Source organism: Pogonomyrmex barbatus, unplaced genomic scaffold, assembly GCF_055798465.1.
Source record: "Pogonomyrmex barbatus isolate J1 unplaced genomic scaffold, ASM5579846v1 scaffold13, whole genome shotgun sequence".
Classification (NCBI taxonomy): Eukaryota; Metazoa; Arthropoda; class Insecta; order Hymenoptera; family Formicidae; genus Pogonomyrmex; species Pogonomyrmex barbatus.
Window position 1 is genome coordinate 5,746,701 of NW_028297109.1, and position 24,850 is coordinate 5,771,550.

At 36.6% G+C, this 24,850-nt stretch overlaps 2 protein-coding genes and 1 long non-coding RNA gene across 5 annotated transcripts; all 3 read right to left on the reverse strand.

Moving 5' to 3' along the window:
* Nucleotides 1-47: 47 nt before the first annotated feature.
* On the reverse strand, nucleotides 48-3,538 carry LOC105429881 (leucine carboxyl methyltransferase 1). The gene is made up of 4 exons (XM_011643105.3): nucleotides 3,063-3,538; nucleotides 1,572-1,755; nucleotides 1,127-1,478; nucleotides 48-1,048 (listed from the first exon to the last, which is right to left on the reverse strand). Exons 1-4 carry the CDS (start codon nucleotides 3,270-3,272, stop codon nucleotides 844-846), a joined length of 951 nt encoding a protein of 316 aa, XP_011641407.2. The 5' UTR covers nucleotides 3,273-3,538; the 3' UTR covers nucleotides 48-843.
* An 852-nt stretch (nucleotides 3,539-4,390) lies between these two features.
* On the reverse strand, nucleotides 4,391-23,030 carry Gyg (glycogenin 1). Of its 3 annotated transcripts, none has more exons than XM_011643102.2 (9): nucleotides 22,822-23,030; nucleotides 14,673-14,808; nucleotides 14,037-14,211; nucleotides 13,408-13,697; nucleotides 13,153-13,333; nucleotides 10,782-11,741; nucleotides 9,951-10,157; nucleotides 9,680-9,755; nucleotides 4,391-8,097 (listed from the first exon to the last, which is right to left on the reverse strand). In XM_011643102.2, the coding sequence occupies exons 1-9, from the start codon at nucleotides 22,826-22,828 to the stop codon at nucleotides 6,035-6,037; spliced, it is 4,095 nt and encodes a 1,364-aa protein (XP_011641404.2). In that variant the 5' UTR covers nucleotides 22,829-23,030; the 3' UTR covers nucleotides 4,391-6,034. The 3 variants fall into 3 exon arrangements, with proteins under 3 accessions (XP_011641404.2, XP_088928512.1, XP_011641406.2); XM_089072386.1 differs by lacking the exon at nucleotides 10,782-11,741 and adding an exon at nucleotides 12,842-12,883 and having other exon boundaries at nucleotides 22,822-23,026; XM_011643104.3 differs by lacking the exon at nucleotides 10,782-11,741 and having other exon boundaries at nucleotides 22,822-23,025.
* LOC148937588 (uncharacterized) lies at nucleotides 20,836-22,811 on the reverse strand. The gene is made up of 2 exons (XR_016138277.1): nucleotides 22,373-22,811; nucleotides 20,836-21,436 (listed from the first exon to the last, which is right to left on the reverse strand). It is a non-coding gene; the product is annotated as an uncharacterized LOC148937588 (long non-coding RNA).
* Nucleotides 23,031-24,850: the final 1,820 nt, after the last annotated feature.

Genomic DNA, 24,850 nt, shown 5'->3' on the forward strand with positions numbered 1-24,850 from the left:
TAAGGAAATGCAGATAAAAAGAGCAGATTTTTGCAGATTTTACGAAATTATTCTTCACAATCAACTTTCATTTATTAAAACAAAAAAATTATAATATTCGGAAATTATAATATGGATTAATAAGCGAGATGATAAAAATATAATAAACGTGTTGAACTGCTGATCCTCAATGATATCTCATAATATAATAAATTACTCTGCGCACTATGTCGCGCCGTTTGGCCGCAACTATATAACAACAGCGATCTATAATAATTATAATAACGACCGTAAAACTTTATACATAAGTCTGCGGTAAAGTGCGAGACGATTTTTCGCAAATAGAATTACGGATTACACATTAATTTAGATATGTTGCATGTAAATTAGAATGACTGGAAGTCTCATCTGCGAAAGGATGCCAGACCTTGTCCGACCAACCGTTCACATCAGCTAGCTGCGTATCTCGTATCGCGCGCGATTCAATCAGCGTGCGGTCGCGGCTTCTCCCGTTACAGCGCTCGTTAAACAATTCACGATGCGTACAATATGCACTTGGCGAAGGATGAAGAATACATTCGAAGCATATATAAAAATTATTAACGGCATTTCTGTAGACGAAAAAAGTTAGAAGCATTTCAACTCGAGGACGCTATTTCCTCACGACGTAGACTATCTCGACTCGTCGATTAATCGATGGGGGATGTACTTAAGCGCAATCTGAGAAATGTTAATCTCCCGCTGTCGATCGCGGCATTATGTAATTTACGACGGCTCGCTGAGCCTGAATTACATGACGTCAGTACCTGGAGTAACTTCGCGAGAGAGACACACACAGAGAGGAGAAGTTAGGCGGTGTGATGCCTAACCCTGTGCTATAGACAGATTTTTAAACGTTTGTCCGTTCCAAGCGACGGCGATGCAGTAATGCTGGAGCAACTGGGTGAGGAGTTCTCGTTCGTCCAGCATTTCTATGTGCTCGATTCGACTACGATCCATTACAGGCAGTGAATCATAAACATCCACCATCGTCCACGCACTCGTGCCCTCCCAATTGTTTATGGTAAAGCTACAACAATCGCAAGCAAATTATCGATATGTCAATCGTCATTGAGCCAACAAAGAATACACAGAGGGATGTACTTACCGTCTCTGTTGTGTCTCTAACGATTCGCAATCTTCCACGCCTGCCAATAAGCACCCACGGCTGCGGAGGTTCGACAGCATTACTTGACCAAATTTGTCCTTCATGTTCACCTGTTCGTAGCTGACAAAAAGACTGTTCGAGAACTTGCCCGCCAGCCATTTCAACAATGACGAGGTTGCGCTAGCGTCTACATATACTAGAACACATTCTGCGAGGAACATAGTGGGTAAATTGAAATTGACTTCAGCTTGGGTCAACTTGTTATTTAGCTCCGCTATGTGTCGCAGATCTGTACCAACCAGATGATAATTCGCGGCGTGCAGGTCTGTGGTCGAAAATCGGATTTCTCCATCTAAAAAGTTATATTGAGTATTGCAATAAGAAAGTACAGATGCATGAAAGATAATGAAGTAAAGCAAGCACACATGCGAATATATATAAGTACCTTCGGTGTTTAACATGTCGATTAATTGCTTGTGTTTCTTGATGTGATAACATTTCTTTGCAGTTATGCTGGGAAAATCGAGCTCCACGAAATTTGCAGGGCTATTCCCTGCCTCTCTCAGCCTCCAATAAAGAGTGTCAAAACCAGCACCCAAGTTTATGATCTGACCTTTACCACCAGACAGCTGCATAAATAAAAAATTCATCCGTGAGAACATGATATTAAAAATCTCTTTCTTATGCTTTATAAAAGAGAGAGATATATAAAGATATAAGATCATTTCAATAACAATTTTACTTAAACTTAAAAATTTACACAGAATCTTAACATATAAAAATTATTTTTATTAAAACGCTAATAATAAAAAAATGCACATTACAATTCTTATCTAAGAATCTTGAAAGTTAAATCCATATAGATTGCAAACAAAATAATTAATAGAAAATAAATTATAAAAATCTTTCTAGAAGAGAGTAAACTAATTTTACTTAATATTTAAACGCAGTCATTTTTCCGAGCATAATAGAGCTTCTATTCGCACTGCAGAAGGCAATTGATTTTTCATTTTTATGGTCAAGATCCTCTACATTATATATATATATGTACATACGTATACAGCATGTATACGTATATACGTGCGTGCGTGCGTGTGTGTTCGATTTAGCAGCGCTCGAGCCAAGTAACTTGGAAGTGAAAAACGGAGGCGTTCGTTTACGTGCGACAGGGCGGAATATTTTTGACCCGCTATAACGGGTAAATATTCGCGACGCGTGCAGCTCTCTCGTCTCCGAGCTGGCACCGGCTGCACGCGCCGCACCGCGCGTTTTTCATTGACCTATATATCGGCTGGCCGTCGCGATAGAAGCGGGGAACCTCGCGGGAATTAGGACAGGGCCTCGGCCGTCGGCGGGTCAAGGTTTCCGCCGCGGCACGTCCCTGCCGCCTGGATCAGCTGTATTCCTCCCTTCCCCTTCCCGTCCCTCACGCTGATGTTCTCCCTCGTTCTTTCTCTCTCTCTCTCTCTCTCTCTCTTTCTCTCACCACCCACATCATCCCGATTTCCCGATTCGCGTTCTAGGTTAATACCCGCCGTGAACGAGTCCGTTCGTCCCAGCTGCACTTTCCTACCCTTTCTGCGATCGCGATAAGGAAATGCAGGCTCTTCGCTGATCGTCCAGAAACGAAATAGATAGTACAAGAGAATGCAAACCGCGGAGAACGCGAGCAGACGGATATAAAGTTAACGTACGTCTCATAAAAAGAGGCGGGAAGAAACGGTAAGGGTGTAGAAGGTGCAGCCGAGCGAGAGACGTTGGAGTGTCGCGGATTCAACGGGATTATTTTTTTCGTTTTCTCACTGCGACGTATCGCGCGTTTCCGCGCTCGCGTGTCCGCGCGAATCCGGAAGAATAAGAGAGAAAAGGGAGAGAAAGAGAGAGAAACGGAATGAGAGAAAAGACGAGGCCCTGACGCGCGGGGCTTGACGCTCACCTTGAGGAACTTTTCGACGAAGAGCTCGATGCCCTTGACTCTGGCGTAGTAGCCGCGATTGATCTCGGGCGCCTTCCGGGTGGTCTGCTTGACGAACAGGCTGATGAACGGGTCGCACCAGTAGCCGAGCTGCACCGCGTAGCGCTTGCACTCGCTGGCATCGTCGTTGGTGGCCTGTATGGCCTCATCGTCCGCCATATCCTTGATCATCCCACCGGCGCCGGGAATAGTGGCGGGTTGCCGCGCCGCTCCGCTCTCGCTCTATCTTTCACCGTCTCTCACTGACACGCGCGTATACACCATGCACTTTATTCCTCCCTTCTCCTGCACTCTCGCTATCTCAGACGAGCGCGAGCATTCTACCACTCATGCGACGCGATGCGCGCGGACTCCCCGGGGATGATGCGGCGTACGAGCGGACGATCACGTATCTGTCACTCACGGCGCACCACTGCGCCATCAACGGCCATTGCTATTCCCCGCCGGGTGCTGCACCCGGCTACACCTGCGCGCTTCGGCGCGACGCGAGCGCGTAGGGCGCCTAAATAAAAATTCTTTTTCATGTTAAGCATGATATTAAATTCATTATTATTAATACAAAAGAATGTATTGACTGTATGAAATTAAATTGAAATTTGAAAACGTATTTTTTATTTCTAATTTTTTGTAATGGATAATGTAAAGTTTTAATCGTGAATATCTCCAGAAATTAATTGCAAAAAATTAATTAATAATTTAGGAAGATTTTGAGAATTATTTTAAATACTACATATCGATATATAAATTAAATTTAAATTTAAATATGAAATTTATAAATAATAATAATTTTGTATATGTGTGTGTGTGTGTGTGTGTGTGTCTATAATTAATAATTTTATAATATATATTTAAAATATATCATTATTGCAATACAAGTTTAAAAATTAAATATGTAATATCCAAACTGTTCGGAGAATTGTGCTCATCTTTTATGATACTCAGAAAAGATGATAGGATAATTTAACGTAACTTTTATGTTTCTACCAATTTTATGACATATCTCTAATATCGATTTCGAGCTTTAGCATTTCCATCTCAAGTTTAAATAGTGATCATAAAAAGAATATAAAAGCGAAATGACTCACAAAAATTATTTATTCATTATTATGCATTATTATGCATTATTATATCGGTCGCTATTTATGTATTTATTATATTTTTATTAATTTTCTTGAAATTTAATTTTCAAATATCCCTTTATTTATTAATAATAAAATATACTTAAGCCTGAGAGAAATTAAGCTGTTATATATTAATGATTTTTCATTAATAATTTTTCTACTGACAACTTTTTAACGATAATATGTATATCATCGACGACATGTGTTTTATTGATAAGTCTTGTTACAAATTTTACACTGCGTCTTTGGAATATTTCCTACAATTTATTCCTTACGAACAGATTGACAAAGACTTTTTCATTATTATTAGAAAGCGTTTTTTTCAATTGTGTTATATTATATATTGCAATCAGTTGAGTTGAATTTTCTCGAAAGATCAGAGTGCATGAAGTAGTGCATTCAGAAAGAGCTGCTTGATCTGCTTAAATCTAAATTAGAGTAAGAAATTCGTTATTTGTATATACATATATTATGATAAAGATGAACATTTTTCCAAAAATGTCAACGAGACAGAGTAAAAATACACACTGAAAAATATAATTTAATATATAATATATATAATATATAATAATATATAATATATATGAGTATACAAAAAATGAGCCGCTAAGATTTCTCGTAATATCTTAATTTTCGCAGCGTTGTATTGCTCCCGGTGTGTATATTGAATTATTATTTTCTCTCTCTCTCTCTCTCTCTCTCTCTCTCTCTCTCTCTCTCTCTCTCTCTATCTATCTATCTATTTCTATCTGATGAAATTATAATCGAATCCGTGACTGGATCTTCTTCTTATTCATTATTTCATGTGACAAGATTTCATATAACAAGATTCTATATATTGCAAAGATAATACATATTGCATATAAATAAAAAATGTGAACTTCGCTCTTCGATTTGAAGCATAATGGCGCAGAAAATAAATTATTTAATATAATAAAACGTAAGATAGAAAGAGAGAAAAAAAAAGTTCTGATCGCAAAATTTTCATAGATTTGAAAAACGTGACTTCACACGGGATCAATCGGAATCAGCTGGATTCCTTTTTCCTTTTTTGCAACACGTTTTATCAGATTCATTAAAGCGGGTAAACAAATATAAAATGCTTGCTCGGAGTAAGATACTCGCGTTGCTCAAACGAGACAGATGCATGCATCATTCGAGATCTATCCCGAACAATATTGGCTCGAGGAAATGATAATTACACAAATATTATGTCTAAGAACATAGATAGGAACAAACCATAGGGGAGAAGCGAGTATATCGTTAATTAAAAAAAGAAACAGAAAAGAAAAGACAAATAGCGTAATGTAGCTCGTATATAAATACGAATTTATGGCGGCGTTGATTAAACTCTCGGTATCACTCGATATTTCCGCAATAAACGCGGCGAGCTCAACGATGATATAGAAATTCTTGCGTAGATATATTAAAAGTATAAAAAAAAAAACCATAAAAGACTAGCGAGTGTGATCTTCTAGTGCCATGCGTCCTTAATCCTTCCGAGACAACATTCGGACTAGGTCGCGACAAGCTTTGTGTCTACTACGCTTTGCAGCTAACCAGATCGCTAATCGAATCTCGTAGGGAATTTCTTATCTTAAGAAAACTGTAAAAAAAGGTATTTGTGCAAAAATACTTAGTCTTCTAAGAATGCGGAATCTCGGAAGGATTAAAGTTTTTCTCGATATTTTTCGTTCAGCGCGAGCTAAATCTCATCCTTTTAAAGAATGAAGATTTTTTTTTCATTGAAATATCTTCTGGTCTCTTGGACTTCCGCGCTGTTCGAGGTTATTGTCGACTTGAATCAACCGGTTATTCTTCTGCTTCTTTCTTGCCGGTTGTTCCCTTCGCATTCGTGCTCTTCGTTTTCCGCTTGGGCGGAACAGGGGTGTCGGGGCCAACGGCGTCGGCTGATGACGGTGGCGGTGTTTCCGGCACGCTTGTATCGGTCTCCAAGGTCTTCGTGCCGATCTTCTTCGTTGTCTTTACGGTCTTCTTCGCCTTTTGTGAACTGTCCGCGGTAACGCCCTCCGTCGCGGTTGAAGATACCGCCTCATCGGCCTTCGTCTTCGGTTTCTTCGTCACTTTCTTTACCGCCTTCTTCGCCCCTTTCTTGTCTGCACTCTCTCCATCGGCGCCTTCAGCTGAATCAGATTTTTTTAGACTTTTCTTCGCAGTTTCTTCCGCCTCCTGTGTGCTCTCCACGGATGGACTAGGCGCCTCGGTCACCATCGGCGTCAATGGGATGCTTGACGATTTTGCTTCAATGGATTCCATCGGCGAGCTCTGTTCGGCAATCGGCGATTTCGGAACTTGGGTTGGCGATTCCGGAACTTGGGTCGGCGATTCCGGAACTTGAGTCGGCGATTCCGGAACTTGGGTCGGCGATCCCGGAACTTGGATCGGCGATCCCGGAACTTGGATTGGCGATCCCGGGACTTGAATCGGCGATCCTGGAACTTGACTCGGCAATCTCTCTGCTTCCGCTACTTCGGCTTGTTTGGTAGGCATTGCCTCTAGCGCTGGTTCCGCTTGCGTAATTGTTTCCGGTTGTTTCGCGATCGCTTCTGCTATCTCGGTTTTCACTACAGATTCTTCTTTCATCGCTTCTATTTTCTGCTCTGGAGGTTTCGTTTCCGTCGTTTCCATCTTTATAATCAGTTCTGCAGGTTTTGTTTCTACCGTTTCGATTTTCGCCATTTGTTCTGGAGATTTCGCTTCTGTTCTTGCAACTTGTTCTGCTAATTTTTCCACAGATGATGCTTCTGAAGGCACTACTTCACCTAATATCTTTTCTTCAGTGACCTTCGGTGGCTCTGATGGCACATTCTTAGTTGTGAGCAAGATGCTCATTGATTCCTTGGTTACTTCTGCAGGAACATCAGTCTTTTCCGGTATATCGGGAATTACAGCCGCAGTTGTCATAGGAGCATCAGTCTTTTCCGGTGTATCGGGAATTATAGCCGCCATTGTCGTGACATCGCCGCGTTTCTCAGCCTCGCAAGCCGACCCGTTCAACTGAACAGATTCCACTGGAGTCGGCACAGATGCAACATCCGTGAACTCGTGCACCGCCGTGACCGTCGTGGCGATCGCTTGATCGCTCACGGTCACGGCTGCGTCCAATACGGACTCCTTGGGTTCCGCCTGAAGAACCGATTCCGCCACTTGAATAGGCACAGGACTCACGGTGGAGATTTCGGATGCCGCTAACAGCATCTCCGCGTGTCGCTCGCTTGGATCTATCGTTAGAGGCTGCGTTACGTCAGGCATGGATTCGACTACACGTTTCGCGGCGTCTTCCATCGGCGCTTCGCTCGCTACAGAAGGAACAGTAACCTGCGGACTAATCAAAGTTGCAGACTGCGTCGCGTCTGGAACGACCGAAGTTGGGGTCTCTGGTTTGGCCTCGGTAGGCGCTGATGTATCATCAATTTTCGCAACCGGCGTAGCTACCTGCACAAGTTTGCAGACCGCGTCCGCCAAGAGGTACGTAGATACCTGCAAATCAGTTTGTTGCGGTTCTTTCGTTTCGAGAAGAGATTCGCTTTGAGGCGCTGTTTCTTGCGTGGCCTGCGGACTCGCGAGTTTACATTCTGAAGTTATTTTCGCGGGCAGCGGTTCTACCGGTAGCTTCGGCGGAGGCACTTCGATTTCGCATACTTTTACATCCTTTGGTTCCGTTGTCGGTTTCACACAAATGGCTTCCAATTGTACCGGCTCGCTGGCGACTTTTGTTGCAGCGGTTTCTACCGTGACGCTCTCGCCAGAAGGTAACACGGGTGCTTCCTGCTCGGGAATTTGCGCCATGGGAAGCTTCTCCTCTTTGGGAATTTCACATACTAGACATTGCGTTGGATCCTTGTCTGCCTCAACTGAATGAGGAGAAATAAAAATAATAGATGAGTGCCGTCAAAAATATACATATACAAAAAAATAAATATACAAAGAACTATTCTAGTAAAAAATTGAGTGAAGAAATCGTGCGACAATTCTATACGGTGAATGGAGACCGTTTTCTTTTCTAATTTAAATAGAAGTAGAATTGTCCATTGAAAGAATCACATATTTACAAACAAATTACATTTCATATTTTTAAGCAAAATAGGCAATGCTGATGAAAAGAAAATTTGATATTAATTGTATCTATCGAAATGTATCACGAGTTTAAACAGTGCAAGTATGTACATAAACCATGAATGAATAACAATTAATAATAATTACGTTTGCTAAGCATTTTGACAGACCAGAAGTTACATGAATCCACATATATAAATTATAAATAATGCTCATGTGCTCTTTGTTAACATAAAGCATATAAAGCGTAACAGATACAGTTTAATATTTCGCACATATAATGACAACCTGTCTAATAAAATGATAATAAAAGCTGATTATATAAAGCAGTAGCATTAAACAAGCAATATTTCACAAATTGTTTAATTAATAAATAGCTACGATTTATAAAGGCATGCTATTCATGTACAAAAGCATGAAATAACAATTTTCAAAGTATTTGATTGTACCTCACACATTTTGTTCATATATACATTTGATTTTGTATATCGATTATGTACACTTTAGAAATATATTACAGCAATGAATTTAAAGATACAATAATTCTAAGAAATATTTTCTTAAACAAGAATAATTTTTAATATAATAAAAGTAAGAATAAAAATGTAGTTTTAATTTTAATGCATTTATGCATTTTATAAATAATTAAGAAAATAGGTAAGAAAATAAAAATTTTTTTAAAATATCTGATTTAAAATCGAAAATCAGTAATAATTTTAGATTATTTTATTTTGCTTTACTTTAAAGTGTAAGATAAAAAAATAAGTAATAATGTCAGAATGTAATGTAATGTTTTGTGTGAGCACATAAAATATTTACCCCATTAAAGCAAAACGACAATACAAGACGCAGCAATGCTATGGCGCCAGGATCTGTTAGTTGCTGTCCTCTGTTCCTGTTTCAAATACTCAAACTGGATAAATTGCATTAACAAAAGTATATCGTTTCGTACACTTTTCGTTCGAAATATTGTAACGAATTCGCGTATCGACATAAGCGTTTCAATTTATAATCATTTCCTCGCTCAAGGGCAATGTCCTCAACTTGAAACTATGAAATTGATTATCGCATGCTGTATTAAATAGAACGAAAAAAACAAACAAAAACGCAAAGCATACTCGAGGAAACAGTTAATGGCTTTGCATTGTGAGCACATTAAATTCTTTCAACAAAATACTTCACATATATCTTATTATTCTAACGATTGGTAAACAGTGCTCTTTGAGTCAAATATCATTATTTCAATTTTTTATGAAATATTTTATCTCATGATATATGATTACCTGTAATACAAAATCTTAAATGTGCTTCTCAATTTATTTATTACAATTTTATTTACAATAATTTCGCATAACTTTATGTGTATTAGACGAAACTTACCGGTTGATTTTTCCACTTCGACACTTACAGGTGCATCAACAGTCTGTGTTACAGCAGGCTCAGAAATGGCGATATCCTATGAATATTCATCAGCATGAATTATTAATCAGGACAGTATTCAGCATTATAATTTTTCAAAATCAGTTTAATAATTGACGAGATTTAGTTTCGACGATTATGATTCGAGCATAAGTCATAGTAGTGTCTAAACTTTCCATTACGATGAGTATGCCAGTATTATTGTCAACGTAAATATTCAATATTGAACAACCTCTTTAGGTGGAGTCAGCTGCCGTTGCGGCACGAGAGAGAGTGTCTCGCAGATCTTCTTCCATATATTGTCAAAGCTGTCGCGACCCATGTAGTCGATCTGTCCTTGCTCCCAACTCTGCTTCCTCATGTGCTCCTCCAGGGCTATTTGTTCGGCGCTCCTCGCCTCGCCCAAAGTTATTTGAGCCAAGGCACCGGCAATACCCGCCTGTGTAATTAATAAAAACATTCCTTGGTTTAAACTATTCGCAACATCAGGGAATAGATTAATGTGAAATGATAGCATGAGTCGATAAACACACGTGTTAAGCAATTTTTTTTCTTCCGCATTCCTTAAGACATCTCACAAAATAAAACATGCTACTTACATGGAAAACACTTTGAAATAGGTTGTACAAGTCACGAATATAATGTAAAAGAAATACGGGTTAGTATACACAAAAACATAATTTGACGAATTGTTATATGTATTTTCCAGAAAATAAACGGAATATGTCTACAATTCCCTTTATATGAAATGAAAATTTTGTATGTATGCAATAAGTGGCGACACAGTAATAAATGATTTTGCGCATAAATTAGATATTACAATATATTATATTAAATAGGTATTCCCAATAAAAGTGCAAGTAATGTCCCAAGCATCGAAATAAATGAAATACACGAATGACACAAAAAAGATGCCATTTACAGCAATGTAACTATATAAATGCATTCGTGATTTTTCTTTATTCAAATAAAACATATTTTCGGAAATATATATGGAGGCATACAGCGATGATCTATTTGACTCGAATTTACAAAAAAAAAGGATATGGGAACAATTACTTACATTTGCATTGTCTAGATGTTCCGTTACTTTCGGGTCGGATCGCGTGGCTACATTGTGGAGATCTGTACAAGGTATAGGAGAGGGAGAAGGAAGGAAATCAATTCTCCGTGTGTCTGTCTGCTTATTTACAGCTTCCGACACTTGTTCACTATGTTGTTCCTTACATCGACAATAGTGAGATGCAAAATTATCCTGAGCATGATGACTATTAATATGCTGCACGTGAGACTCGTTATGAGATATAATATGACTGTGATGGTCTGCATCTTGATGACTAGTTTGACCACTATCAGCATAGTGTTGCGCGCGAGTCTCGTATCTCACTTCAGTAGGCTGTTGTTCGTAAACTAGTTGATGCTGAACATGATAATCGCTCGCTTTGTTTTCATGATATTGATGATGCTCATTATGATGCCTTGGCTCGTGATGTTGATGTACATGATGATGTCTCTGTTCATTCCACTGATATTGTTCATTATGCTGATATTGTTCAACGTGATATCTTTGTTCACTAAACTGCTGCCAGGTATGATGTTCAGTTTGCTGTACAAAATGCTCTTGATTATGGTTTTCTTCAGAATGAGAAATCACATGTTCTTGATATTGATCGTGCGTTTGTATAGTCGCGCAAGAAGAATGCTGTTGCTCGTGATGAAACTGTTTATTGTGTTCGGGTTGAGTTGTATTGTGATCACTTTGACAAATCGGCTCTTTCTCGTACTTAATTTCGCAGTAACAACTGTTGTCCTTGCCACTCAGTGCGCTACCATCGGTCAAAAACGAATCGTTCCGTGGAGAGTATTCCTCCCAAGGGTCTTTAAATTCGGAGAAATCCGGTGTCCGAGAGTTGTACGTATTGCGGATTGCTTCGTCGGAGTAATTGGAGATTTCTCTAGGAAAGGGAGGTACGTAGGATGGGAGAGCAAATGCGTGCCAAATTGGAGCCAATGTGCTGGTGGCCTATGCAAGCATCATGCCAAAACAGAAAAATGCACACTCAATCGGTTAGTAATAAACTAAGTTTGGCAGTGTCCATTTTTCTTGCCGCGTTATATTTTTCTATATTATGTACACGTCTAACATTACACGATTCCAATAATGTAAAATGTTATTTCATCGTAAATAAAATAACGATTATGATATTATTATATTAGCTTCGGAGTACCATACGAATAACATTCATGCTCGACCCATTCATTACAAATATTACGAATAATGCAATTAAGCATTATTATATGTAGCGACCGAATTATAAAAGTAATTTGTACGAAATACAAGTAAATAAGTTAGAAAGAACAGAAATCAAAGAAAAAAAAAAATAGACACTGATTTAATACTAGGAAAATCCACTATATTAACAGCCACATTATTCGTTTAGCAAATTTTTGTATAATGGAAAAGTATAGATAAATTAATATCTAAATTCTTTATTTATTGCAAAAATGTATCTTTTTCGGAATTATAAAATATATTAAATATAAAAAATGTAATATAAAATTAATATAATTTTTATAATTAATGTATATATAATTTAATTTTACATATAATTTAATAAATTAAAATGCAGCTACTAATAATATACGCTAAATAAAATAAATACATGGAAAAGGCAAATCAAAGAATATATTTTGAGCTCTACAACGTAAACTACGACATTAAGAAATTTTCACTCGGGTTCAAAATGTATTCAAAGTGCAGTGAAATTTATACAGTTTATATATATAAAGAAGCAAAAAACATAGCTATAATTATATTCTCAGATGCTACCATTTATTATGCAAGCTTTCATATAGCATTAAAAAAAAGTCATTAAAAACTGCAAGCAATTCGAGAAATTTATTTTAGATTTGTACAGCTATATTTACAAAATAATCAAGTACAATTCGATGCAACTCTAATATTCATCAGAAAAAATTTTTGACGACAGAAATATTCTCAGAATTACATCGTAATTTTTATCAAACGTACGTAATCAATTCTAATTTTTTCAAATACTAAAACGTGGAAAGTAATCTATTCTAAAACTACGAGCAATAGAAGGGTATATCGGAATATCTTACTCTCATTTCATTCATAATTGAATATAATTGCTCACTGCTTTGCTTGTAAAACAAATGCATAAATGTAAGAAAATAATTGCAATATTTTATCATTTCTCGCAATCAAATGCATAAATATAATAGAATAAGTTGTAAAAAAGTTGTGTTATTCATATATTATTAACATGAGTGAAGAAATATCCTTTATTAGAATTATAAAAATTAGTAAAAAAAGAATATGTATGCATTTCAAAGTGTTCAGATTAAAAATATTATTCGTTTCAGCATATTAAATGCGAACCATGCTAAAACGAATTTTTGGTTAAACTTACCATGGAAGGCGTCAGTTGAGGATGCACTCGTTCGCAGAATATATTCCACCATAGTTGCAACAGCGGTTGCAAATGTGCAGATCCTGGTGGCGGTTGGACGGTACCGGTCAAGGTATCGAAATACTGTAACCACGGTTTCGTTATGCCGATAAAGTGTATTATTCTTACGTCGTCGCCGAATCTAGGGTATAAACGTGAATTAGAGAACAAAGCAGAATACAATCGCGGCAAACCGAAAATGATGCGAACGCTTACTGTTTAAATGCGGGAAGGTACGAGTATGTCGCGGTGGAACACATATTGTAGATAAACGGCAGATGCTTAGAGATATCCTTAGTGGCCCAGTCGCTGAAGTACATGTTCAATAAGCCTTGATCACCGCCATCGAACGAGCCCTTGGCGGCGGCGAATGCAGTGATTGACGCGAACGTTTGTTGAGATGGTCTGAACACAAATACTCCGGAATTGAAACAGTCAGGCCAGCCGACATCGGGCGCAGCTGATAACTCTTCTCGCTCGAATAACTCATCGCAATTTCGTACGATCTAGAAACGTTAAATGTGCCTACTGACAGTTTTATCTCGCATTATAAAGGTTCTGGTTTGCTGTTTATGTTACATATTTTACTTTTTTACATTATCTAATAAAATATGACTAACTTCTCAAACGTGTCATAATAGAAAATTATTAATAATCAGGAATTGGAAGCTTCAATTGTAGTTCTAATTCTAACTTTAACATTGGTATCAAATGTATAAATAATATAAAATAGAAATCTTATAAGAGAGTCTTAACAAAATTTATTTGTACCTATATTAAAATAAAAAATATATATCAAATATGTTATAAATTGGATATGTATTACAAAATTTTGTATTACTTACAAGGGTATCCGCGTCGACAAATACACACTTTTCGTACTGAGTTAACCTCCAACAATGCAATTTGGTAAAAGTTATACCCAATTCTGGTCTAGCTAACAAGGCCAGATTCGCTTCGTCCTTTGAATCGAGAACATTGACTTCTTGTACAAAGGAGAATATTTCCGCCAATTTTTCCCTAACGTAAAGAAAACGTTGCTTACACATTGCAATTAGAATCTAGTCAATGTCATTGCTTAATTGAAATATTCTATAAACCATAAAAAATTGACTGGCCAAGTTGATTGTAAGATATTAATATTCTCTCAATAGAGATGATGTTTTAAAAGTCAAAGACTTGGAAAAAATTATGCCGCACAATGCAAATTGTACAGCATCTACATTATCAATCAAATAAAATTTAGCATTTCTTTTGTGATTCTGTATCTCACAATACTAATACACTCTTAATAACTCTTTATGAATTTTTTTAAAAAAACTTTAAACAAAAATTGTCTATAAAAACTATTCCCTTTATTATTATAATTATTGAATGTCGAATAAATATGAGAACTCGTTTTCACTTTTCCCGACACGATTTGGCATGCTCCCTGCGTGCCCTTCGGTAATTGCCGTGTTGAACTTGGACTAAGATGATACCTCATGATCGCCGTAACACCGGGGGTGATCAGGCAAGCCAGTTCGTGCTTGGTGCCGACCCGGCGTAGAGAATGCGCCAGGACCAATGCTCCCAGAGAGTAGGCATCGTTTGTAGCTAGTGTAACCCATGCATATCCTGAAAGATGAACGAAGATGTGATGAAACACTTGACGAGGCATTCGCTTCTATTAGACGCAGCCGAGTAGAATCTATTTTAGATCCAACGAAGTCGGCGTTTAAATCTACGTCGTTGCATGGATATGCAGACTACACGAATAATTGTACACTGGACAGTTTTCGAAATATGCATCACCCAAGGCCATTTCAGTGAATTTTCCGACTTCAAAGTTCGAATTTTTAAGTAAAAAGTACTATTTTCTTCTTGTTCTTTTTTTTACTTTCAATTAAAAATAATTGGAGAAAAATTTGTTCCTTTATTTTTTTTTTCTCTTTAGTCTTTTGCATTTACTACTCGTCGTAAATATCTTGCTTATCTAATTTAAAAATTATATGTAAACTATAATCGGCTTTTTAAAGTGTTTATTTTGTATTTAAGGAAATATACAAAAACTGTTTTATTCAAGGATGATCAGAAGAAAGTTTCATGTTGAGATAATATAAATTTTAACGAAATGCAAAAAGATGCTAATAATCTGCATAATTTCTCGTCATAGCCTCGTGATTTAAAATACTTATAAAATAAATGACATGTTTTTTGTATGTGAATATGTTGTTTTCATGGAATGTCCTTCAGTTCAATCTCAAGACAACACGACCAACAAGTCGTAAAGCCGATCCGTGCGTCAATAAGTCGAGTTAATTTCTTAACATTGATTTTTAAATTAACCGCGATCTTATGTAAGTGCAATAAAGATAATGGGTAAAATTATGCCAACGAACTCCGCAAAGTTCAAATGTTATCGCGCACGCAGTTTACAGGCGTGCACTTCTATAAGCACAGATACCTCAAATTTGCAGAAAAAAATGCTATGTCAGCAATTTAAAAAAACGTTCCTATTATTTTTACGCGAATAATAAATGAAAAGTAAACCGTGCTTTGCGAGAAGTTTAGAAATTGGAGTATCTATATTTATAAAAATTATTCGTACTCTTTACCTAATTCTCTTTAACAATCTTTATCTAATTCTCTAACAAATGAATTGAATGAATTCTTTTTAAAAATTGTAAACAACGGTGGTCGAGGATTCTGCGCAAAAATCCGATACATTTTCGACGCCATTCTACCACAAGAACGCAGAGGAATGTAAAACGGAGACGATAGAGAAAAGGAAAAGCCGAAAATGAAAGTGACGTTGGCAATCTTCCAACTCCGGATGTATAATTAGAGATCTGTCGTATTGGTCTCACTTCCTCCTGACTCGGCATCAAGAGGCTTTAATTGTAAGTAATTATTTCTCGCGACATTTATGTTCACGACTGCGTTCTACGCATCAGGACAGGTCGCACATCTTCAAAGCAGGAAAATCTTCGTCAATTCGTTAGCATATTATTATAAAGTAACATATATTAAAGTAACAAATACATTCTGGTACACAAATAAATTTCAGTATATTTAGAAGGAATAAATATAACTTAAATTCAGTTTCAGCGTTTTATTTATTAACTAATAACAAGCATTGGACGTAACTAGTTTTTAATTATATCGTCTTTTGCTCCTATCATTAGTCTGAGGTTTATTTTAAAATCTTGATACGCATTATATTTGTGAAACGTGCGCTTTGTATGAATATATTCATGATTATTGAATTTCAAATATAGAGTTATGCTATAAATAATTACAAATACTTAAAGCAATTTAAAATCATTATACGAAAAATGTGGAACCAATCGCCACAGAATATAATGCGTGCCAAGATTTTAAAACAAGTTTCTGATAAAAGCAAATTATTGACAGAAGCAAAAGACGATATAATTGAAAAATAATTGCGTCAAATTTGTATTTGTTACGAATTATTAACTAAAGCGTTGAAATTGAATTTAAATTTATTTATTCTAAATATATTGAAATTTTTTTGTCAACCAGAAAGAATGTGTCATCCTGTATATTTCTAGCGAATAAATGATATAAAATGGAATAATTCTTAATATTTTTAATATATTAAAATAAACTTTCTGTTTATTATAACAAAAGACTTCCGAAGATTTGCTGTAGTAAATTGTCACATTTGGCGATATAAATATTCATATTTATTTTTATGGATATTTGTACGTTTCGTTTTAAATTTTCGCGAATATGCGTGTCTTTATACGATTACCAGTCTATTCAAATAAACAATATTTATTCTAATGGATGGAAATGCGTTAGAAATGTGTTACTTTTGTGCACAGTGTATATGCAAATCGCCATTAGAAACACGTGCCGACAAAACCAGCGTTTAAGTCGCAAAAAACCACGACTGGGTAGAAATTTTTACCTACGCAATGTGAAAACTTGGCAGAACGAAGGAGACGCAAATCATCGGCGAGCACCCCTTGTTTTTCACAGGCGCAAAATTCATCGCACATTTATTTATAACGTATCCTATTTCTATTTCGCGTGATATCCGTACTATCCTTTGCGCGTAAACGAACCAGCAAGTTTTGGCTGTGCTCTATTTTCCCCCCTGGATAAAACACGTCACCTATTCTTAGGTGGACCCACGACGAAACTCTGCCTCCGATTCGCGCAATCGTCTTTTGGAACGACGATGAGAATTCGTAAAATTCCGAGATAAATTAAATCCGCTGCATCTCTCGCATTTGCTTTTAAATCGGACGAGGCATGAGAAACAAAATAGTCATGTTAGAACATTCCGCTTTGGAATTGTACATAATAATTGTATGTATAATTACACTCTTCAAACGTGCTAAATTTAACGCAATTGACTCTTTTGTGCGTTGGGATAATAAGGACAATAATAAACAAGACGAAAGAATGGCGCAAGACATGCAGACAGTGCATAATCTGCATTATCGGTTCAAAGTTCATCTGTCCATTATCAAGAACTGTGGACAATATTTACTATTAAGATATCAAGGATGTTGATAATTAGACATCTATGACGTAAGCAAAGTAACTTAAAAGAAATAATATTATATACAAAGTATTCCAGATAAAAAAAAAATATTATTGTAGAAAATTATTCGCTCTTCTAGTCCACTTTCTTCTATAAAGAAGACTGCAAGATTCATTTCATATAAATATGAAATATAAAAATATCGATAAATGTGCTGTCAAAATTTTCAATCGCGTTTCGTTCGTAATAATTCTTCGCGTCAAATTAACTCGATGCTGTTAATACTGAATGCGAATTAGGGACTTGCCAAATAAGTTCCGAGATACATGATAACCTCGTGAACGAGGAAGAATGTCATCACATGTACACGTGATTGGAGATATCGATCACACCATTAATCCTGCATGATCATCCGCGCGATTCAGAAAAAAAAAAAACGTCTCTTGCATGTGAATAACAGAAATAGAGCACGTAGTATTGGGGACCGGGCAAGCGACGTTCTCCAACATGTTCTCGATTCATAATTCGTAATAAGCACCTGATGTAACGTCATTCTAACCGCTGCCGCGCTGAAAAACACGTGGGCGAACGCGTTAGAATCCAGAGCGGATAAATGTCGGGGATATAATAATGAGTCATGAGAGAACGCGGGGGAGAAAGAAGCGAAGAAAGAAGAGGGCCGGGATCCTCGAGGAGGATCGGATTTCTGGCTGCCGGTGTTCTCAAGAACATTCGGAGTCATGTCAAAGATTAAACGATGTTCTGTGTCAGAGCTTTCGTTACTGCTCGCTCTTCTGTTTTTTTTTAAATTTTGTTCTCGCGCATTTCCGTCACGCCTAATTTGATTGATTGCGCGAGGGATATATCATCCAAAAACTTAACTTTAGACATCTAACAAAACAGTAAGAAACGCAAAACAAAAAGACATATTTAACTATCTGCTGTCAAGTTAACATAAATCTGAAAAAGAGAGGATATTAATACAAATATTCTAGTTATAAAAATATTTAAAAATAAAACAAACAGTAAATTAGTGAAAAGGTGAGACGAAATGAAAATTCTACCTCAGAATTTTGTCTTAATTTTAATAAAAGCGAAGAATTTTGCAGTGCTTAATTTCGAAATGGGGTAGTTAAGTCCTCCGATTTCCAACACTGCGCTGTCACACGGAGCTGTCATTCGCGTAATAAATTACAGAGAAAGAGTGAGACGAAAAGAATGTTTTAGCATCCTCGCTATATTTAATGTCGCGAGGGTTGATCTTCCCTTTGAGAGATGCGGAGGTGAGGTCTTTCACGTATAACATTATGGTGCGAGAATACCCGAAACCCGAGGAGGCAGACTGTCGGCATAGGTTTATATTTATACAAGCCGCTCTTCCAGCTCTTATAATAGCAAGCCGGTCTTGCATTCGTCGTCTTGCGAAATGCATTCATACGTCTTGCGTTAGGTCAAGCACTCGCGAGCGTCGGAGTTGAATCGACAATTTCCTTATAAGCTTCGCAGTCGGAAACAACGTGGGGGTAATCGCCTCGAACGATTTTCCGCAAACGCGAAAACGTGCGATGCCAACAAAAGTCGGTCCTCGACAATCAATAATTCTCGAAAAACATTAATTCTCGAAAAAAATTAATTATACATTTATTATTACTTATTTTAAAAACAAATCTAAAATTGCAGAATTTATATTTCTGTGATAACGAACATTTTTTAATCACAAAGAATTTATGAATAACATAATATTGCACTGTAATTTAAAATCCTGTTTAATCTCGCTTCCTCCTTTCTGATTTGTATGCTGCACGTTCTCTCAATTTTAATTTAGAGGCTAAACATTGTTCTTTTGAATACGTCGTCTGTTCTCAACGATGAGAACGCTACGAAGAACACGCGCCTCAGATTCCTAGTGCCGAGAGTCCGAATTCCTGATCCAAAACAGACGAGGTCAAGATTGAGATCACATAAAAATAGTATCGCCGGCTGTCGATAAGGGTCCAATGAACTTGACAATTAGTTTACTTACGTGAAATATCTCGATTTCTTAAATATTGCTTTATTTATCGTGAGATCCTATCCGATTATTTAAAGACGTTTTGCACGCTGTTAGCGATTTCAAAAAAATAAAACTCCATCTAAATCGATAAGTTCCATTTATTTAAAGTTTATTTAAAGAGACTTCTCGATCAATAAATGGAATTTTCTTTAGAAAATGGGCGATTCGAAATAGAATTCTTATATTTGGAATAATATTAGTCTTGCGAACATCGAGATATCTGAGGGGAGTACTTATGCTTCGAATACTTTGTTTTAAATCGCTGTTTGTATCGGATATTATTTTCAATTATTTATCAAACCCGATAATTTACAATCGAGGGCAAATCACAGCTCTCTTGATACTAGTAATCCAGTTACCTGGATTTCATGCAAAAGATAAATATTTTCTCCCGTTATCAGAATACCGTTGGCGATCGATAAGCGTCATATCGCATAAGTCTCAATTACATATGCTATAATATTGATATGCCGGGATACTTGAGATCGGTGTTACGCGTTAACCATTCTCGTAATGAGAACGACCAAGGCTCATACGTGCACGACGAGATAAAATCGAAAGGTCTCGGCATAAGATTACCTGACTGATCTCACTAAATTCATTCTCTGTCTACATAAACCCGATGGGAAAGTTGTGCAAACAACGCAAAAATGGCATCATAAATTGACGAAAAATTTCACAAGTTGACTGAAACTAAGTTGAAACTAAGATAATTCGCTATAGAAAATTATTAATTTTGTCAAAATTTAATATCGAAATTACGCAAACGTGGATGTTTTATAAAAGATCAATATTTCTACATGCATTTTCTTAAATATACGCGGAAAAAAACACTTTTGCTGGCAAATCTAAAAATTTGGCCAAATATACAGAGCTAAAAATTTCGTTCAGAATTATTATGTGCAACGTTCAAATTAAAAATGAAAATTTTTGCTGTTGTTACTATCATATTTAAATGTCCTTAAATAAATTTCGATGATTTAACAAAATTATTTTCAGATCTGTAGCCAAGTTTTTAACTTTGCCAACAAAACTGTTTTCTTTGAATACCCACGTACACATCGCAAATTTCATGCAGGAATTCATCTTATAATTCTATTTTTCTTTTTTCCATGAAAATGATATATTGTCCGAGTGAGGCTGCGCCGGAAGAACGCGCAACGTTCTAAATATATCGTTGATATCGCGTGCGTCGTATCGTGTGACGTCGTTCTAACGAATTCTTTTTGGCACATGTCTGGATACACCTGCGCGAACAATCGGAGCGACAAAAATCCGTCCTCGTCCCGCCGAAGATACGCAAGCGATTCCGCCGAAAAATAAAAATATGGGAGCACGCGCGCTCTCGGAGACGCTTGGCATGGCGCCGCCGAGTTTTCTCTCCCTGTCGGAGAGACGGCCAGGAATAAACGTCAGAGATACCGCCGACGACGATGACTTATCTCGCTTCTCGCGTCTGCGAGGAATCCGATGGCTCGAAGAGACAGAAGAAAAAAACGCGGGATGCGAAACGCGCAGTTAAATCTTCTTCGCGAGCCTCACCTCTTTTTCTCACCAATTAGGTGACTAATTAGCGCGATAGCCTGTTAAACGGTGTCGATAGTTTTTTTGCAAGAATGAACGTCTATTTCTACCAATGTAGACGATTTTAATTTTGACTTGACATACTTTTTATCTTCTTTCAATTCTAAAAACTAGGAAAAGAAGAAAATAAATTGAACCGAGATTAAAATTAATGGACATTGATAGAAATGGATTTAAATCCTCTTTAAATGGGACGATGATTATAATCGAATCGGTCAAATCGGTTTACAGTATTGATTTTAGATACTTCAAAAATTTTACAGAAAGTATGAAGTTTATTTATGATAAACAGAATATCCTGAAAGAATAATGAGACAGCAACATAGAAGTTTGTAAAAATAAAATGCTTAAATAAAAATGCATGTCGTATTTTCATGGAATTTTTTAATAATATAAACCTTTAAGTACAATCAATAAACGTTAATCAAAAAATCATCTTCCATAAACAAACAACTAATTATGATTAATTAATATGATTCGTTATTAATTGAAATTTTATGTTTAAAAAATAATTTCATATACTTTTGTTATTTAATATTTAATAAATTTTTATGTTGCAATCTTGTTGGTTTTGAATTTTGGGATATCCTGTATAACGATACTGATTTTGATATGTTGTCACAATATGAATTCCAAATTTCGCATTCGTTTTCTTTTTGCTTGTGCTAATTTCTATTTTTTATCAAGAAACTTAAAACTTTATTAAGATTTCAATTTTCTCCTACTTTCTCTTTAAATCCGGAATACAGAATCTTATCTTATTTATTAAAATTTTTAAGGACAAAATAGGACTTTCGCTCCTGGACAGCGGTCGTGTCATGTTCTCTCAAGAGCAGGATTTCACGTAGACTTAATATCTCGCGCTATTTAACTTTTTAACTCTTTAATTGAAAAAATTCATTCAAAATCGGAGTGAACAGGAAGCGAAACGTCCCGTTCGAAGTCACACGACTTAACTCCATTTTCATCAATGTAGATTAATTTATTCTCGATTAAATTCACTTTACATAATTCCATTAGAATTAGAAGAAAATAAAAAATCGAACCGAGATCAAAGTTGATTTATGTTGATAAAAACGGGGACCCTGATATGCCCTGGAACTGAAAGCTTGATCAACTTTCGAATCAAGCCGCGCGGGATTCGCCCTGGCGGCGCAATCGTGGCTTCTGAGTTGCCGATTACAAGGGACCAGCAGATCGGGCAGAAAAAAAAAACGAAAACAATTATTGAGCATACCGGCATACGGCGAGAGAGTATCATACGTTCGCGTCGCACGTGAACGGCGATCCCGTGATCTGTTCCGCCAATACCGGTTCCACGGGAGCGCCACGCAAGAAGGAGGCTCGCTCATCCGATGCTCGTGACTCGATGACGAAGGTCATCGGGTCAAGACCGGCGAGCGACGTTATCGGCCGGCGAATTGAGATGAATTCGAGCCGCGTGTCGACCGGATCTCGGCAAGACTCTCGGAATTCCTCGCTCGTTTCGACTTACCGCCCATGACTGGTGCTCGCGGTGTGAGAGAACTCGAGCCGCTCTTCCTCTTCCTCTGTGCCGAGACTGGGAGACCGAACGTTCCGTACACACCACTTGCCGGCACTGACTGATGAACAGGAACGTCCGTGTGCACTTGGTCGGCGCCACAACACGAGTGAAGAGAGCAGCGAGTAGGCCGCTTCGCGAGATCACTTTGCTTCAACTCCCTCCTTGTTCCCCCCTCCCCCCCTTTCCCCCGTCAGTCATATCAAGGAGCGGACGGTGCTCCACTTTACCGACGACGAAATCGCAGCGGCTATTCTGGAGACGATTTAAATGCCAACTGCTTATCGTAGCGAAATGTCATCTTTTTTGTTTCCTGTAACAGGAAGTCAATTGTGTATTTTGAAACGAGATGAAAAGATTACGAAATAAAAGGAATTCTCGAGCATTTCCAATTTCATATTTCGAAAACTAATAAATTTTCTCACTTTTGTAATTTTCTTCTTTTGTAATTTTATTTCGAGGTACACAATTGGCCTCCTGAATTGCTTATGCTTTTTAAATTCCTCTTTTTTCTAATCCAATTGTATTTGATTTTATTGAGTTAAATCATAAATAAATTCTGTTTTCTAAAATAAAATTTATTTGCCAATAAAAATTTGGCACTCAGCTGTTAATTCAAGAGATAATATTATAATAATAGTTATAATAATAGTTATGCTAATAAAATTTGATTGATATATAATCAGATAATGACAATTAAATTCTATTTATATTTATTATCGGAATTTATTTATGACTTAAAAAAAGAATAATATTGAGTTAATATAGCATCAATAATGTAATTGAAAATAATTTTATTGAGTCAATAACAATATGATATGAAATAAATTCACATATATTTCTTTCATTTATATTAAATTGAATTAACTATTAATTTAATTTATTGAATTAACAAATTAATTTCAATTAAATTTGATGCTATCCATTCAATATTATTTTTTTCGGGTAATGAATATTGAAAGTACATGGATCTAAATGTAATGAAAGGAATAAAAATAAAAAATTAAACGTAAAAAATTAAATTTCAATATATGGAAAACCATACTTCAATATAGAATAAAGATGTTCTTCTTTGATCAAAAATAATTGTTTATTCCTAATTATTTATATTTAATTCTTTGTTCTTTATTCCTACTCATTGTGTCGAGACTTTATGATATAACTACAAAAAACAGATTTCCGATCCGATTTCAACAACCGAATTAAAAAACCGAATTAAAAAAATGAGTGGAAATAAGATATCGACGATCACTGAAGACGGTCTCGTTAATTGATACGTTAATTAATTGACGCAAAATAAAATACTCAGCTGGTTATATAGTACAGAGTAAAAGCTCATCTTGCAAACAGGACCTAAACGAAATTTGGCACTTCTCCCTTTCCCTCTCCTGTAATCATTTAAATAATATATTTTAGTATTACTTATTTTGGCAATCCGCCATCGAATTTTGTTAACAGATTCTGTTATACTTCCGCTGACATTCTATTCACAAAGTTTATATAGGATGTTTCAAAAATGGAGGCCAATCGCTTGGAAAATGATTGAAAAGAAAAAAAAAAAAACAAGAAAAAAATAAAACTCATGAAAATCATCTTTTCTTTTTATATTGACAAAAAAATTCAAAAACAAAGCCATTTCAAATTTCATTGTAAAAATGGCGAAAACACGAAAACAACGTATTTGCGGATCCATATTCATATCAACTTTCTTTCTGATTTTTAGGTCCCCATTCGTTTCCCAAATGATTAACCTCGACTTACGGAACACTCTGTATATAATATAATAAGCTCGTATAAAATCAGCTTTCAATTTTAAGCTACTTGGAAATTCCGATTGCGGCGACTTTCCGGAGCCCGTAAATCTTCCTGTACACGTTCTCAGCCGCCAATCGGGAGCAGGCCGCTCTAATAGGGATTATTACCCGGCCGATCGACGTCTCCCGCTACGCCCACACCGCCCCTCGCCGTGGATCCCGGTCAC

Excerpts from the sequence above, each read along its gene's own strand:
- Gyg (XM_011643102.2), bottom strand. Across the intron at positions 13,334-13,407 it reads TACCTTCCCGCATTTAAACA|ATTCGGCGACGACGTAAGAA; the intron begins GTAAGCGTTCGC and ends TTTATACCCTAG. Across the intron at positions 9,756-9,950 it reads AGCTGACTCCACCTAAAGAG|GATATCGCCATTTCTGAGCC; the intron begins GTTGTTCAATAT and ends GAATATTCATAG.
- LOC105429881 (XM_011643105.3), bottom strand. The coding sequence starts at position 3,272 with ATGATCAAGGATATGGCGGACGATGAGGCCATACAGGCCACCAACGAC. Across the intron at positions 1,479-1,571 it reads CGACATGTTAAACACCGAAG|ATGGAGAAATCCGATTTTCG; the intron begins GTACTTATATAT and ends ATAACTTTTTAG. Across the intron at positions 1,049-1,126 it reads TTAGAGACACAACAGAGACG|CTTTACCATAAACAATTGGG; the intron begins GTAAGTACATCC and ends CGATTGTTGTAG.